This window comes from Leptonotus elevatus, chromosome 1, assembly GCF_054856555.1.
Source record: "Leptonotus elevatus isolate MCC_2025b chromosome 1, RoL_Lele_1.0, whole genome shotgun sequence".
NCBI lineage: Eukaryota > Metazoa > Chordata > Actinopteri > Syngnathiformes > Syngnathidae > Leptonotus > Leptonotus elevatus.
Genome location: NC_141239.1, coordinates 34,235,496 through 34,249,067, shown reverse-complemented (window position 1 = coordinate 34,249,067; position 13,572 = coordinate 34,235,496). Strand labels below are relative to the sequence as shown.

Sequence of the window (13,572 nt, the reverse complement as noted above, 5' to 3'; positions counted from 1 at the left end):
CCCCCAACACCACTAGGTGAGGTGCATGTTTCTTAGGAATTAAGTATTTCTTTCTTTTTTCTACAGAGCAGAAAAGGTGGCCGAAATCGTTTCATGGTTGAAAAGTCACCCCGTGAGCTCCGCCAGCAGGTCATCATGCGACTTGCAAGTGCTGGACGTTGCAATTGTTGAGAAAATTGAGGAGGCTGTGGAGAAAAACAAGGTGTTACACACACACACAAACACACACGGCTTTATATTATGTGCACAATGGTTAGAATCTTTTAGCTCTTATTTTACCATGGGTTTTTTTCTACTCCTGTCATCTACCCCAGGTAAAGAAGAGTACCAAGAAAGTTCGTGTCACTGTCAAGCCACATCTCCTGTTTAGGGTTCGTATGTTTTCCTCTTTAATTGTCTGCCATGTCTTAAATTTGTATCAAATAGTTTATATACTTGTCTATTGTGTTAAATGCCCCAGAGTTTCAAATCATTGTTGTTTGGGTCATGTCTGGTGGTTCTATACATTAAAGCACTGTAATGATGGACATTTGGTTCCCGCCTCACTATATGGTTTTGTTTTTATGCTTTTTTTGTTGTTGTGAAGTAAGTCAATATCTTCTTTGCGATTGTATTGGTATTTTTATTTTTTTTTATCAATGATATAAGTTGAGAGGTAGCTGGTATCACATCAGTCATTACGTTCCTACAGTATCACCAAATGTTGAATTTGTCTCAAGCATCCATGTTGTGATGATGTATTTCCATGTAGCCCTTGGAGCAGCAACAGGGTGTGGTCCCTGACCCCAATGCCGACTATCGTTTGTTTGACCGCGTCATCAATGTCAGAGAGAGCTTCACTGTCCCATTGGGTATCAGGGGCACTATTATTGGCATTAAAGGAGGTGATGACATACAATTTCAAATTCCTCCATTACATTTGTGCCAAGCAAAATACTTGTGTGCACAAAGTCAAGGATGAAGATGTAACTAGTATTGTACATGTGTTTGGCCTTTCAGCCGAGCGTGAGGATGAGGTTCTCTATGAGGTGCTGTTTGATGAAGAATTTCCTGGAGGGCTTAACATCAGGTAATCAGAGCCAATTATAATGACAGTTAGATGATTGCACCAATTCAGCAGCTCATCATCCTTTCATGGTGTTTTAAATGTCAGAAAATATGACATTCTGTCAGGACGTTTAATAGAATGCTGCTGAGATTTAAGAGAGAACTTTCTGACATCCCTCAGGTGCGCATCACCTCGTTGTTACCGCCTACCGCCCTGTGCGCTAATTAACTTATCGCATGGTGCCCGAATGGATCCCACATACCACAAACTCACCGCTATTGTCAAACCTCAGCCTGCTGCCGCCGCCAACTTCAACTCACACCATCATCTGGCAAGCCTCAACCACTCCCCGCGTTCACCCTTTATATCCACGCAAGTAAGAGATTGTTTTGATCTTGTCATTAGCGCTATTCTAAAAAATTCAGTTGATTCCTGTCATCTTTTTTTGTCTTATTCCCTTTACTTTTAACCTAACAGCATAACAACAAGCACAGTGAGGTGAGGCCACCCTACCAAGGCAGCAAAAACTCTACCTCTAAGGCTCCTATCCAGAAGAAACAGGCCAAGGTGAGTGACAGTGGGGGGACAAGAACAATTTTCTCCATGGCCTTTACATTTTCTCCACTTGTCATTGCAGAGTAACGAGGCGTACATGAATGTATGGCAGTCTTTGCAAGACTCTGCCCCTTCACATAAACCTCCTGCTCATTGGCAAAATAATGTATGTTTTCATCTTTGTTTTCTTTGTCTGTGTGTATACAAGTATACATTTTATCTTTGTATACAGTGAGGTGAAAAGCCACTTTTTTCCCCATATCATCAAGCCAATTTTAATACCCAAGTAAATGAAAAATGTGGTCTCTAATTGATGATTGTATTTATTAAGGGGGGGGGGGTCAAAAACCCTGTGACCCTATGTAAAAATAAAAAGTATTGAATTCCATTTGATTAAAAGAAAGAAAGAAAAGAAAACTCATGCTAGCAGTCAAAAGTGGTGGTGGCTGTATAATTGAAGCTGCTGACTTCAGGGCCTGGGCCACTTGTTGTGATCAATGGAGCAATCAATTCTGCTGTCTACTTGAAAATCCTGCCGACAATCAATTTGTGCCCTCAAGTTCAACCATCCCAAACTGGCCACCAATCCCAAATTTGCCACCAAGTCCACCAGTGAATGGCAAAAAACAACAACGGCAGCAACGGATTTGGAGTGGCAAAATCCCATTGAGATGCTTAAACAGGCTCAAAAACCATTCAATATGACTGAGTTAAAGCAATTCTGCGAAGGACAACAGGCTAAAGTTACTTCACAGCAATGCAAAAGAGTCCTCACCAATTAACTGGAAATTCTTGATTTCAGTTATTGCTGCCAAGCATGGCGCAACAAGTTGATATCAGTTTCAGGGACAATTACCTTTTCCACATAGGGCCAGATAAGTATGGATGTTTTTTCCCCTAATAAGTAAAATCATCATTTAGAAACAGATGCTTTTTCTTATATTGTCTTGAGAGATTAAAGTTGGTTTGAGGTGAATTGTAAAAGTACTTTGAATGTTAAGTAGTGGAGAAGAACCTGCACACAATTGCTAAGCATGTTTAAATGAGTGTCCAAGTGTAACAAATGTAAATTGTTTTTGTGTGTACTTTGCAGGCCTCTGTTGGACTCATTAGGTTGTTGAAGAAAGATGAAGACCCCAGTTCCCTTTTACCTCAGCACAACACAGGCAACAAGGTATTCACACACAGAGGGGAGGGGCGGTTGTGGTCTGACGGAAGCCTCGCTTCATTCAGTGTTAAATCAGGTGCTCAGGACTCATCCTGTTTTTTCTTGTATTGTATTTGCTCAGACATCAACTGAATTTGAGGACCTGATAGCCAGCCTTAGGATTTCCAAGGACAGCCAGCAGACTCCTTCAAATCCTCCGGAGCCTTCACAAACACACACCACTCAATCTGATGGGCCTTTGTCACCGCAATCCTTCGCCATGGTGAGTATCAATCTTACAACTAGAGTGAACGTTGAAGTATTTAACTCTTTGACTGCCAGACGTTTTCAGAAAAGGGATGCCGTCAGTGCCAGCCGATTTAAGCATTTTGACTGATCTTTCAAGGTCCACAGAAAATGTTCTGTTTGGACTATGGAAACACACGTACTACCAAATGAAAGATTGGACTTTCATCTTTCATCAGAAAAAAAAAGTTTGTTTCTACCTCATTCCGTTCTTTAGTAATCAACAATAGAAAATGGTTAGTTTGACCCAATTTCGCCTGTGTTGGACCAAAATACGGAGAAATCAAGCTTTTAGTGAAACGATATTATTTCATGCATTCTAGTGAATTTGACACTTCTTTTTGTCCATGAATGATGCCTCAAACACCTAAATAGTGCTTTACTTCTATAAAACACTACCACCAAGAATGAAAAAGTGTTTTTTGATAGCAAAATACGTTTATTTACATTCAACAGTGTAACAATTTGACAACAATTTGGCAAACTATTTACAAATGTGTGCAACTGTGGTGCTATTTACAAATATGTGGATGTTTCAACGACAGTTTTTCTTTTTGTAACACTCTCCTGCGTGCAAAGAGACGCAACAGCATTTGCACAACAGATTGCCTCTTCGCGTGCGCCACTATCTTGCAGGCCGTTTTTTTCCGGGGAATAGCAAGTATATACTGCAGTGTGTCATCAAGTCTAATATCAGGATCATGCTACGGTTTCGTTACGTCTCGCTTCCCCGTGTCCTTCAGTTGCTATACCGGGTGGTAGGAGATGTTCTGATCCATTTTATCCACTCCATTCATGGTGGCATCGTAGTCCAGAAACAGTGTCTTCTCCGTGATCAGACTGTACCCGCTCCTCCGATGAATATGCATTGGACTCGGGGTACTCTTCATTGTCCGATCGAATGTCCGCTTGTGCAGCTCCGCGTTTTCCGGCGTTAGCAGCGCTAGCCGGTGAGGCTTACTACGTGATCGTAAACACGTCCAGGCTTCCAACTTTGGCGTCAAACTCGCAGTCATCATCATCATCATCATCAATCTGCATTGGTCGATGCCAACTCTCCATCGCCCGATCGAATGTCCGCTTGTGCAGAAGTACCCGGCCGGCTATTGTGCGCGTTTTCCGGCCTTAGCAGCGCTAGCCGCGCTAGCCGCGCTTAGCCGGTGAGGCTTACTACGTGATCGTAAACACGTCCAGGCTTCCAACTTTGGCGTCAAACTCGCAGTCATCATCATCATCATCATCATCATCAATCTGCATTGGTCGATGCCAACTCTCCATCGCCCGATCGAATGTCCGCTTGTGCAGAAGTACCCGGCCGGCTATTGTGCGCGTTTTCCGGCCTTAGCAGCGCTAGCCGCGCTAGCCGCGCTTAGCCGGTGAGGCTTACTACGTGATAGTAACAGGCCAAAGCTTCCAACTTTGGCGTAGAGCTCGGAGTCATCATCATCGTTGACATCAATGCGCTTTTTAGTATTGATTGATGCTTTCCGTCTTTGAAAAAAATGCTCAAGCGTGAGCTGCTTGTAACCGGTTGCTTGGTCAAGCCATTGTGGCTTGGATCAGCCATTGTCTCCTCAACACTCTAGCTCCGCCTCACGTCTTCTACTGACGCCCACGGTGGGCGGCCCATCCAACCTTGTGCAAAGAGAGTCATCGCTGCCCTCTAGGGGCCAAAACGAGTCTTTGACTAATCATATCTGCCTGATACTTTCAGCACAGCTGCCCAAGGCTTTCCTGCACCCGTTTTTGAAAAAAAAAAAAAAAAAAACATAGGGGACGTCTTTTAACGTCCTCGGCGCCCTTCCCTAGGTTTATGCTAAACGTTTTATAACGTTTATGGCAGTCAAAGAGTTAATGTGGGGGTGTAAGGTAATAATTTTTTTTAATCACAATTAATTGCTTGAATTCAGTAGTTAACTCCCGATTAATACAATTTTATATCCGTTATAAATGTACAAAAAATTTACAATATTTTTTTTCCTGCGTTGTCATACTCATTAGCATAAAAGTGGGAAAATGTTAAACTAATAGAAATATGGCTGCATCTTTTAGTCATTGATAGTCATTTCATAATTCATAAAATTAAGTAAAAAAAAAAAGATGTACTGTAGTGTAAACAAGTGTGATATTGATTTGTGTTGAAGTCATTTTTCTGCCACTAGATGGCATAATTGGATTTGTAAGACATTGGTGACAGCTCAGTGCATTTTTTTCTTCATATTAACTCATTCTCTCCCAGCCATTTTCACTGAAGCAATCCCCTTCGCTCCTGGCTGTTTTACTGGGTTTTGACCAATTTTGCAAGGCCCACAGAATATTGTTCTATTTCTATAATAGGTTCCATGTTTATAGGTAGGTTCTATGCTTTCTATAAAAAAATAAAAATAAAATGGAACCTACCAAAAGAACGATTAGAGTCTCTTCTTTCTTTAGGAAAAAACATATATTTGTATCTGTTTGTTTTGCAGCAATTAGCATTAACTCTTTGACTGCCATAAACGTTATAAAACGTTTAGCATAAACCTAGGGAAGGGCGCCGAGGACGTTAAAAGACGTCCCCTATGTTTTTTTTTTGTTTTTTTTGAAAACGGGTGCAGGAAAACCTTGGGCAGCTGTGCTGAAAGTATCAGGCAGATCTGATTAGTAAAAGACTCATTTTGGCCCCTAGAGGGCAGCGATGACTCTCTTTGCACAAGGTTGGATGGGCCGCCCACCGTGGGCGTCAGTAGAAGGCGTGAGGCGGAGCTAGAGTGTTGAGGAGACATGGCTGAATAAGCCACAATGGCGGGACCAAGCAACCGGTTGCAAGCAGCTCACGCTTGAGCATTTTTTTCAAAGACGGAAAGCATCAATCAATACTAAAAAGCGCATTGATGTCGACGATGATGATGACTCCGAGCTTGACGCCAAAGTTGGAAGCCTTGACGCGACTGTTATGATCACGTAGTAAGCCTCACCGGCTAAGCGCGGCTAGCGCTGCTAAGGCCGGAAAACGCGCACAATAGCCGACCGGGTACTTCTACACAATCGGACATTCGATCGGGCGATGGAGAGTTGGCATCGACCAATGCAGATTGATGATGATGATGATGATGACTCCGAGCTTGACGCCAAAGTTGGAAGCCTTGACGCGACTGTTATGATCACGTAGTAAGCCTCACCGGCTAGCGCGGCTACCGCTGCTAACGCCGGAGCTTTCACATGCGGACATTTTGTCGGACAATGAAGAGTACCCCGAGTCCAATGCATATTCATCGGAGGAGCGGGTACAGTCTGATCACGGAGAAGACACTGTTTCTGGACTACGATGCCACCATGAATGGAGTGGATAAAATGGATCAAAACATCTCTTATAACCAGGTGTAGCAACTGAAGGACACGAGGAAGCGAGACGTAACGAAACCGTAGCATGATCCTGATATTAGACTTTATGGCAACACACACTGCAGTATATACTTGCTATTCCCCGGAAAAAACGGCCTGCAAGAAAGTGGAGCACGCGAAGAGGCAATCTGTTGTGCAAATGCTGTTGCGTCTTCTTGCACGCAGGAGAGTGTTACAAAAAGAAAAACTGTCGTTGAAACATCCACATATTTGTAAATAGCACCACAGTTGCACACATTTGTAAATAGTTTGCCAAATTGTTGTCAAATTGTTACACTGTTGAATGTAAATAAACGTATTTTGCTATCAAAAAACACTTTTTCATTCTTGGTGGTAGTGTTTTATAGAAGTAAAGCACTATTTAGGTGTTTGTGGCATCATTCATGGACAAAAAGAAGTGTAAAATTCACTAGAATGCATGAAATAATATCGTTTCACTAAAAGCTTGATTTCTCCGTATTTTGGTCCAAAACAGGCGAAATTGGGTCAAACTAACCATTTTCTATTGTTGATTACTAAAGAACGGAATAAGGTAGAAACAAACTTTTTTTTTCTGATGAAAGATGAAAGTCCAATCTTTTATTTGGTAATACGTGTGTTTCCATAGTCCAAACAGAACATTTTCTGTGGACCTTGAAAGATCAGTCAAAATGCTTAAATCGGCTGGCACTGACGGCATCCCTTTTCTGAAAACATCTGGCAGTCAAAGAGTTAAAATATAGCTAAGTTTCATCATTATTCACAAATCTGGTTAAAACTGGGGAAAGAGCTTTTTGCAACATGGCCCTGGTTGATCCCTTATACTATGCTGCCACCTGCTGGCCGTTTTTGTAATAACTACCATTGCTTCAAGCATTCTCTTCAGTTCAGAGGCTGCATCAAAGCCTTCTGTATGCTTTAGCATTATAAAAATAAAAATAAACCATTAAAAATGTATAAATACGTCTTTGGGAGCGTGGTAATATTTAAAATAGAATGTATTTATACATTTTTGCGAGCAAATGAGTTAAGAGCTGTCTAATCTTTAACATAAAGTAACTTGTGAAACTGCACATTTTTTAAAATTGTAAAATACAACTTAACCCCAGTCTCCACAAATATATGCATTATTATTAAATTTATTACTGCTAAATTTTGACGTGGGCGTGTCTGCTGCATTGTGACGGGAATTCCCCCAGTACAGGCTTTCCAAGTAAAGGGTGGTCATTAATTGTGCGTTAAAAAAAAACTAGTGGCATTAAAGGAACTTTAAATCAACTCGAAATTAACGCACTAATTTTTATGTAATTTTTTTAATTTCGAAATTGGAGTTGCTTTGTGATTTTTGTTTAAATGAATCCCATCTCCAAAATTAGAATGTTGCTTGAAATCTACTATAACCTGTTTACTGGGAATGTGTTGAAATTGTGGTTGCAGAAGGGCACAATGGTGTTGAAGGAGATGCTGAAGATTGACTGCACCGGAACAGGAAGTCCCGCCCCTCAGGAGACTGTCAACGACCACAAGCAAAACAGGAGAAGAAAGCCCCAAAAATTAGGTCGCTTGTTAATGCCACGAGAACATATGATATGCATCATGGTATTAAAGTAGCTGTATTCTATTTTTTTCTACATGCAGCTGCGCAAATGAATGTTCCGCATGGAGATGCAGCAGGATCATCTTCTGCTGTGCCCGTTACCCCCGTTCACCAGACCAACACTTTAATGCCCAGCAAGGTGTCGGAGCTGGCATGTGTATGTGTGGCTTTAGGCATGGCACCACCCGAGTTCAGCTTTATACACAACAGACAGGTAATACTGCTCCTATTTCTTGTCTTGCATAAATCAGGAAGGACAAATGCACTGCTGGCAGATTTGAGTAATATGCGGTTATGTCTGCTCATACCATCAAATCAATTAAACAATTGGAGGATATCCATATATCGTATCGCAGTTATGGCCGACCAGGGTGCATCTCATTGCTCAATGTTGTGTTTGTGGTGGTGCGTGTGCGCAGGGTGTTGCGGTGTGTCAGGTTAAGCTGTCCAACGGTTTGACCGTTCATGGACCTCAGTGTCAATCCGAAAACGACGCCAAGGAGAAAGCCGCTTTCTTTGCCTTACAACGACTGGTAAGACTTTTTGTTGTGTGTGTGGTTCGAGTGATGCAAATCACTAGTGCGTCTCTGTAGATCAGACGACACAACACAAACTCATATTGCAACTTAACATTATTTTGTAAAGAAATGACAAGTGTAACTTTTGATCCGGTTAGAATTCGCTGGGGTCAGGTTTCCCTCTTCAAGCGCCTCTGTTCCATGGTGTGGCACGTTTGCAGTCTCCGGCCATCAGAGGCATGCCTCCCGTCTTCAACCAGTCAGGTCGGACCGTTTGCTTACATCCACTTCTGCATGAAGGGCAATTTGTGAGATAAGCGGAGACACTTAAAATGGCGGCAAAGTTCATTTCACATGAGTTTGAATGTGATTGGTTATTTCTGAACAGCATCATCCCAGTAAAATGTCTTGAATAGATTCAGAAAAGAAAAAAACTCAATTGATGCTATATTTTAAATGTATTTATATATTTTTTAATCATTTCTATATATTTTTGTTTGTTTGTTTTTCCATAACAAAATCTAGGAATTTGAATAGGGGCTCAGTCTTAAAGGTGGGGTCTTTAGTTTTGTCCGTTTGTGTTTGTAAACAACCAATTCAAAACTGACTCCTCCCATGGCTCAACCCCTACTCTTCTCGTCAACATTGCGCTTGCCTTCAACGACATGCTCTGTGATTGGCTGGAGGGGTAAACGTAGACTTTCCACCCACAAACGTCCCTCTCATAGCAAAACACAACAAAATGTCAAAATACAGGCAGACAAACAGAAACCTAGAAATGTTGATTGAGAAGGATTACATGTGTATACATCCAGTGTTTAAAAAGTATTTATTTCTGAGTTAAAACTAAAGACCTCACCTTTAATATCCACCCCCATGTATTACCCGATTTTGTGGTTCTCTGCTTAAAGGGGAAGTCAACCCCCCCAAATAATGTTTTGACAATATGTTCTATGCTTCCCCACCACTAGTCTAAATATGGTACTCTGGTTAATATTGCGTTAGTGGAATATGAGTTAAGCAGCAAAATCCAGCTGTTTTCATCCATGTCAGGGGGTGGCCATTTTGCCACTTGCTGTTGGCTGAAGATGACATGAATGTTGGTCAGGTCTCAGGTAACAACCAATCTCAGCTCAGCTTTCAAAAACAGTTGAGCTGTGATTGGTCATTGACTGAGCAACTGTGATGTCATCTTCAGTCGACAGCAAGTAGCAAAATGGCCACCCCCTGAGATGGATAAAAATCATAACTCTTATTCCACAAATGTAATATTAATCAGAATGTCATATTGAGACTCGTGAGGTCACATTATATTGTCAAGAAATGCTTACGGTTGACTTCCCCTTTAAAATGTCAATTTGCATTTGATTAATTGTTCAGCCCGACTTGCTCATTTTGTTGCATCCGTTCTAACCTATCTTGTAACTGAAACTGATTTTGCTCACTGCGCCTTTGCGTTGTTTTCCGTAGGCGGCCTTGTGATGCCCCCGCAGGGTTGCGCTCCTGCCCCTATCTGGGGAATGCCTCTGCCACCCCACGCTTACCCCCACCAGAACCCGCCGTTCTACGGAGCAGCGGGAAGGTTCCCTGTTGCCGCGCGGCCACAGCAGCTCACAACTCTACCCATCGGCTCACATAACCAGTTCATCCCGCTACAGGTCAGCTTACACGTCGGTGGAGGGTCACAATTTGAACACAACTCGTTCTGAGATGCTGAATGTCGTTTTTTTCACAGACCAAATAATAGCAATCAGATGGCAAATTTGAACATGCCTACTGATATGTTGTTTGCTTGTCATGAAGATGACCACCCAAGTACTGTTAAAATGTAGTTTATAAATAATGACTTGATTTAGCCAAGGAAAAAATCCAATACAATGTTCCCTTGCTATAATGTGGTTCAGCTTTCGTGGTCTCACTTTTTTGCGAATTTTTTGTGTGTGCAATTTTTTTGTTCTACGAAGGTTTGAACTTTGAGAGTGTTTAAACAGAGAGAAATGGGAGAAAATATTCATGCCTACCTTAGAGAAGTGTATTATTTCTGGACTACAAGGCGCACTTGACTATAAGCCGCGCTAGCTAAATTTTTGGAATACTCTAGTTTGTTACACATATAAGCCGCACCCGACTATAAGGCACGGGTGTTTTAATGTTACCGCACCGGGTTCCCGATACTTTCTTTTCCATAATGAGGGCGCAAAATGTCTTGTTCTCTCTCCTACTGTATTTGAACTCACTTGGTTTGTTTTGCTCTGCCTGACGCTCTTGCGCTTCCTTTATTGTGCACCCCCTTGTGATTTGATGGATAAGCCGCACCTTTGTATTAGCCGCAGGGTCGAATGCAAGTGAAAAAAGTAGCGGCTTATAGTCCAGAAATTACTGTGTGCGGTGAAATGTTTTGCAGCCTTAAAATACATAAAGGATAATAAACAGACATAAAGTATAATAAGCAAAAAATATATAATAAATGATCAAACTAAAACATGTCTAATAAACAAAAAACATAATTGAAGAAACCTATAATAAACAAAAAAATTATGGTAAATAAATGGGAAAAACATAAGACATGCAGCTTAATAAATGAAATGACAAGGTATAAAAAGCAACAAAAAAAGCATAATTAAACCAAAACACATTCTAATGAAAAAAACACGTATAGTAAACAAAAAACAATAAATGAAAGACATGCAGTGTAATTAAAAAATATATGTAATAAACAAAAAACATAACATGGAGGGAAAAAAAAGTACAATACATGAAAAATTAACAATAAACACAAAAAACTAACTTGGATGAATCAACTTGTACTTCAGATTTCACATATTACAGATATTTTTTGGAAGGTAACCGGACACAGTACAGCAAAAACAAAAAAGTCAAATGTGCAGTGCAAATCCTATTAGGTTTGTTCTGATGTGTTGGTGGTGCTCTTGAATTCCAACAGGTGACAAAGAAGCGAATGTCAGCCAACAAAAACAGCCGAGAGTTTTACTCGGCAGCCCAAACGGCGAGCCGGAATGCGAGCTGGCGAGGCCAGCAGGACACGCCTCCTGGCCAATCACAGCCTCAGAGTCAGCCAGTCAAAGATGAGGCCTCCGCTCCGGCCGACGCGGTTTCTGCCACCAGCCCGCACTCATCCACGCCCCCTCGACAAAATAGGCCGAACGCGGGCCACACCCCTGGCTCCGCCTCCAAAAGGAAACACAGGAAGCTGGCTGTGAAATTCGAGGCAGCTCAACCGTCCGACCAATGAGCCTGTTCGGTGTCGGCGCGTGCGCTCGCTCGCTCGCTCGCACCTCTGCTGCATATTGCAGTTACTCCGTTGACCGATTGATCTACCAATCACACCCTTGTTCATTTAACAGTCCCATTTTAGCAACAAAAAAAAGAAAGCTCCAGATCTTGATGGAGTGTAGAATCTCAAGATGGCCGACACTTTGAAGTGTGAGCTTTAACTATGCACTCAGCACCACGCTTGTCCAACTAACATGTCATACACACTGTGTACTAACACAGACAAGGACAAAAATTGAACAGTTGCTGGAGTTTTTTTCCCCCCGCCTTTTGTCCCAGTGAAGAGTTGTGGCAGCTTGTGCAAGAACTGCCTTCATTAGATTTGTGGCTGACAATAAGCGTTTTAGTGTTTAAAGACTGGTTTGAATACATAGCACACTTGTTTTATAATGCTGTGTTGATGCATTTAGACATAGAACTCCTCTCTTCTGCGTTGTGATCATTTGTTCTTTTATTTGATCAAGTGGCTGCGTTTTTATCATTTTAAGGATTTGGCTGCAAACCCACAAGTGTAGCCGACAAGATTCCAAGCTCACTTGTGAGAGTTTAAATGTTTTTTTTTTCAATTTTTACAATTGGACACTCATTTTAATAAGGCCAAGTGTTTAGATGTTTGTTGTTTGAACCTCCAATAAATAAAAATCGTCGGTACAATGGAGCTGCTGTTAAATAAATGCAAAAAATATTTTTCAACCCTCACATCCGTCCCCATAAGGTCACTTTTAGGTGTCTTGAGTTGTTTTAAATTGTATAATTGAAGTGAAACTGAAAGACTAGTCGTGGAATTCTTCATTTGATCAGATGCATTTGTGTACTGATTTGCCAAACCCTGAAGTCGATATGGCTTTGGTGCAAAAGTCAAGGTTGAATAAAATATGACAACTCAACATGTCTCTTTTTTTTTTTTAAGTGTTTGAAAATAGAAACATTTCATTTTGAAGTTTAAATTTAGCACTGCCGTTTTTTATTATTTTATTTTATTTTTGTAGGGGGGGGGGGGGGTTATAAGTTTTGGCACAGGAACAATACTTGTACTGCCATTTCCTGTATGTACGGAGTGTAGAGTGTATGCTGGAATTAAAATACTGACAAGTAGAAGTGTAATACAATTGTTTTCTTCCAAAACGTAAGCATTATTTTTCTTACAAATTACACTTTATCCCTAATGTTCAAAGGTCTTAGAAAAGCCACATTGTTGTCAAAACAGCTGACTTTATTTTTTGGTAGGAAAAAAAATACACATTTAGTTAGAACTTTTTCTTTCCCCCAGACTGATACCAGTACGAGTACGCGGCTCTTGAGTAGTCTGATGCAATACCACTAGTACTTTTGATGCATAAAATTTCCTCTCTTAAAAATATTTTTTTTTAAAGAAAGACCTATATATGTATCCCAACCAAACATCCTCTTTTGTCCAGACTTTTTTTTTTTTTTTACATCCTATCCCGCGAGGATTTCCTAAAATTCATGCAGAGTACACGTTAAAAAACGCTAAAATAATTGTACACAATTAACTTCAAAGAGGCCGCGTTCTCTTTACACAAGCAGCTAATCATAAGTAGAGCTCATTACAGGTTAAAGTAACTTTTTCTGCTTCTCAATCAAGCTCGTGCACGGAGGGAAGAAGGGACCGGAGTGGAAAAGAGACACACAGTTTGCATTGTCCTTTAAAAAAGTGAACATGTTTAGGTGCCAGTGTGTCCCTTTCGGTGCCTAAAAATAGCTTACTAGTGATGGGACTCTG

The 13,572-nt window shown here is 41.1% G+C and overlaps 1 protein-coding gene across 1 annotated transcript in view; it reads left to right on the top strand.

Moving 5' to 3' along the window:
- Window positions 1-12,715, top strand: part of xrn1 (5'-3' exoribonuclease 1) — a 34,465-nt gene extending 21,750 nt beyond the window's left edge. The window contains exons 26-40 of the mRNA XM_086094546.1: window positions 67-202; window positions 315-371; window positions 752-884; window positions 1,000-1,069; window positions 1,229-1,424; window positions 1,526-1,615; window positions 1,686-1,769; window positions 2,697-2,777; window positions 2,893-3,033; window positions 7,857-7,977; window positions 8,058-8,230; window positions 8,436-8,549; window positions 8,693-8,798; window positions 10,005-10,192; window positions 11,479-12,715. Of these exons, the coding sequence (XP_085950672.1) occupies window positions 67-202; window positions 315-371; window positions 752-884; window positions 1,000-1,069; window positions 1,229-1,424; window positions 1,526-1,615; window positions 1,686-1,769; window positions 2,697-2,777; window positions 2,893-3,033; window positions 7,857-7,977; window positions 8,058-8,230; window positions 8,436-8,549; window positions 8,693-8,798; window positions 10,005-10,192; window positions 11,479-11,787 (1,999 nt within the window). The 3' untranslated portion in view covers window positions 11,788-12,715. The remainder of the gene's footprint in view (window positions 1-66; window positions 203-314; window positions 372-751; window positions 885-999; window positions 1,070-1,228; window positions 1,425-1,525; window positions 1,616-1,685; window positions 1,770-2,696; window positions 2,778-2,892; window positions 3,034-7,856; window positions 7,978-8,057; window positions 8,231-8,435; window positions 8,550-8,692; window positions 8,799-10,004; window positions 10,193-11,478) is intronic.
- The last annotated feature ends 857 nt before the right edge of the window (window positions 12,716-13,572 follow it).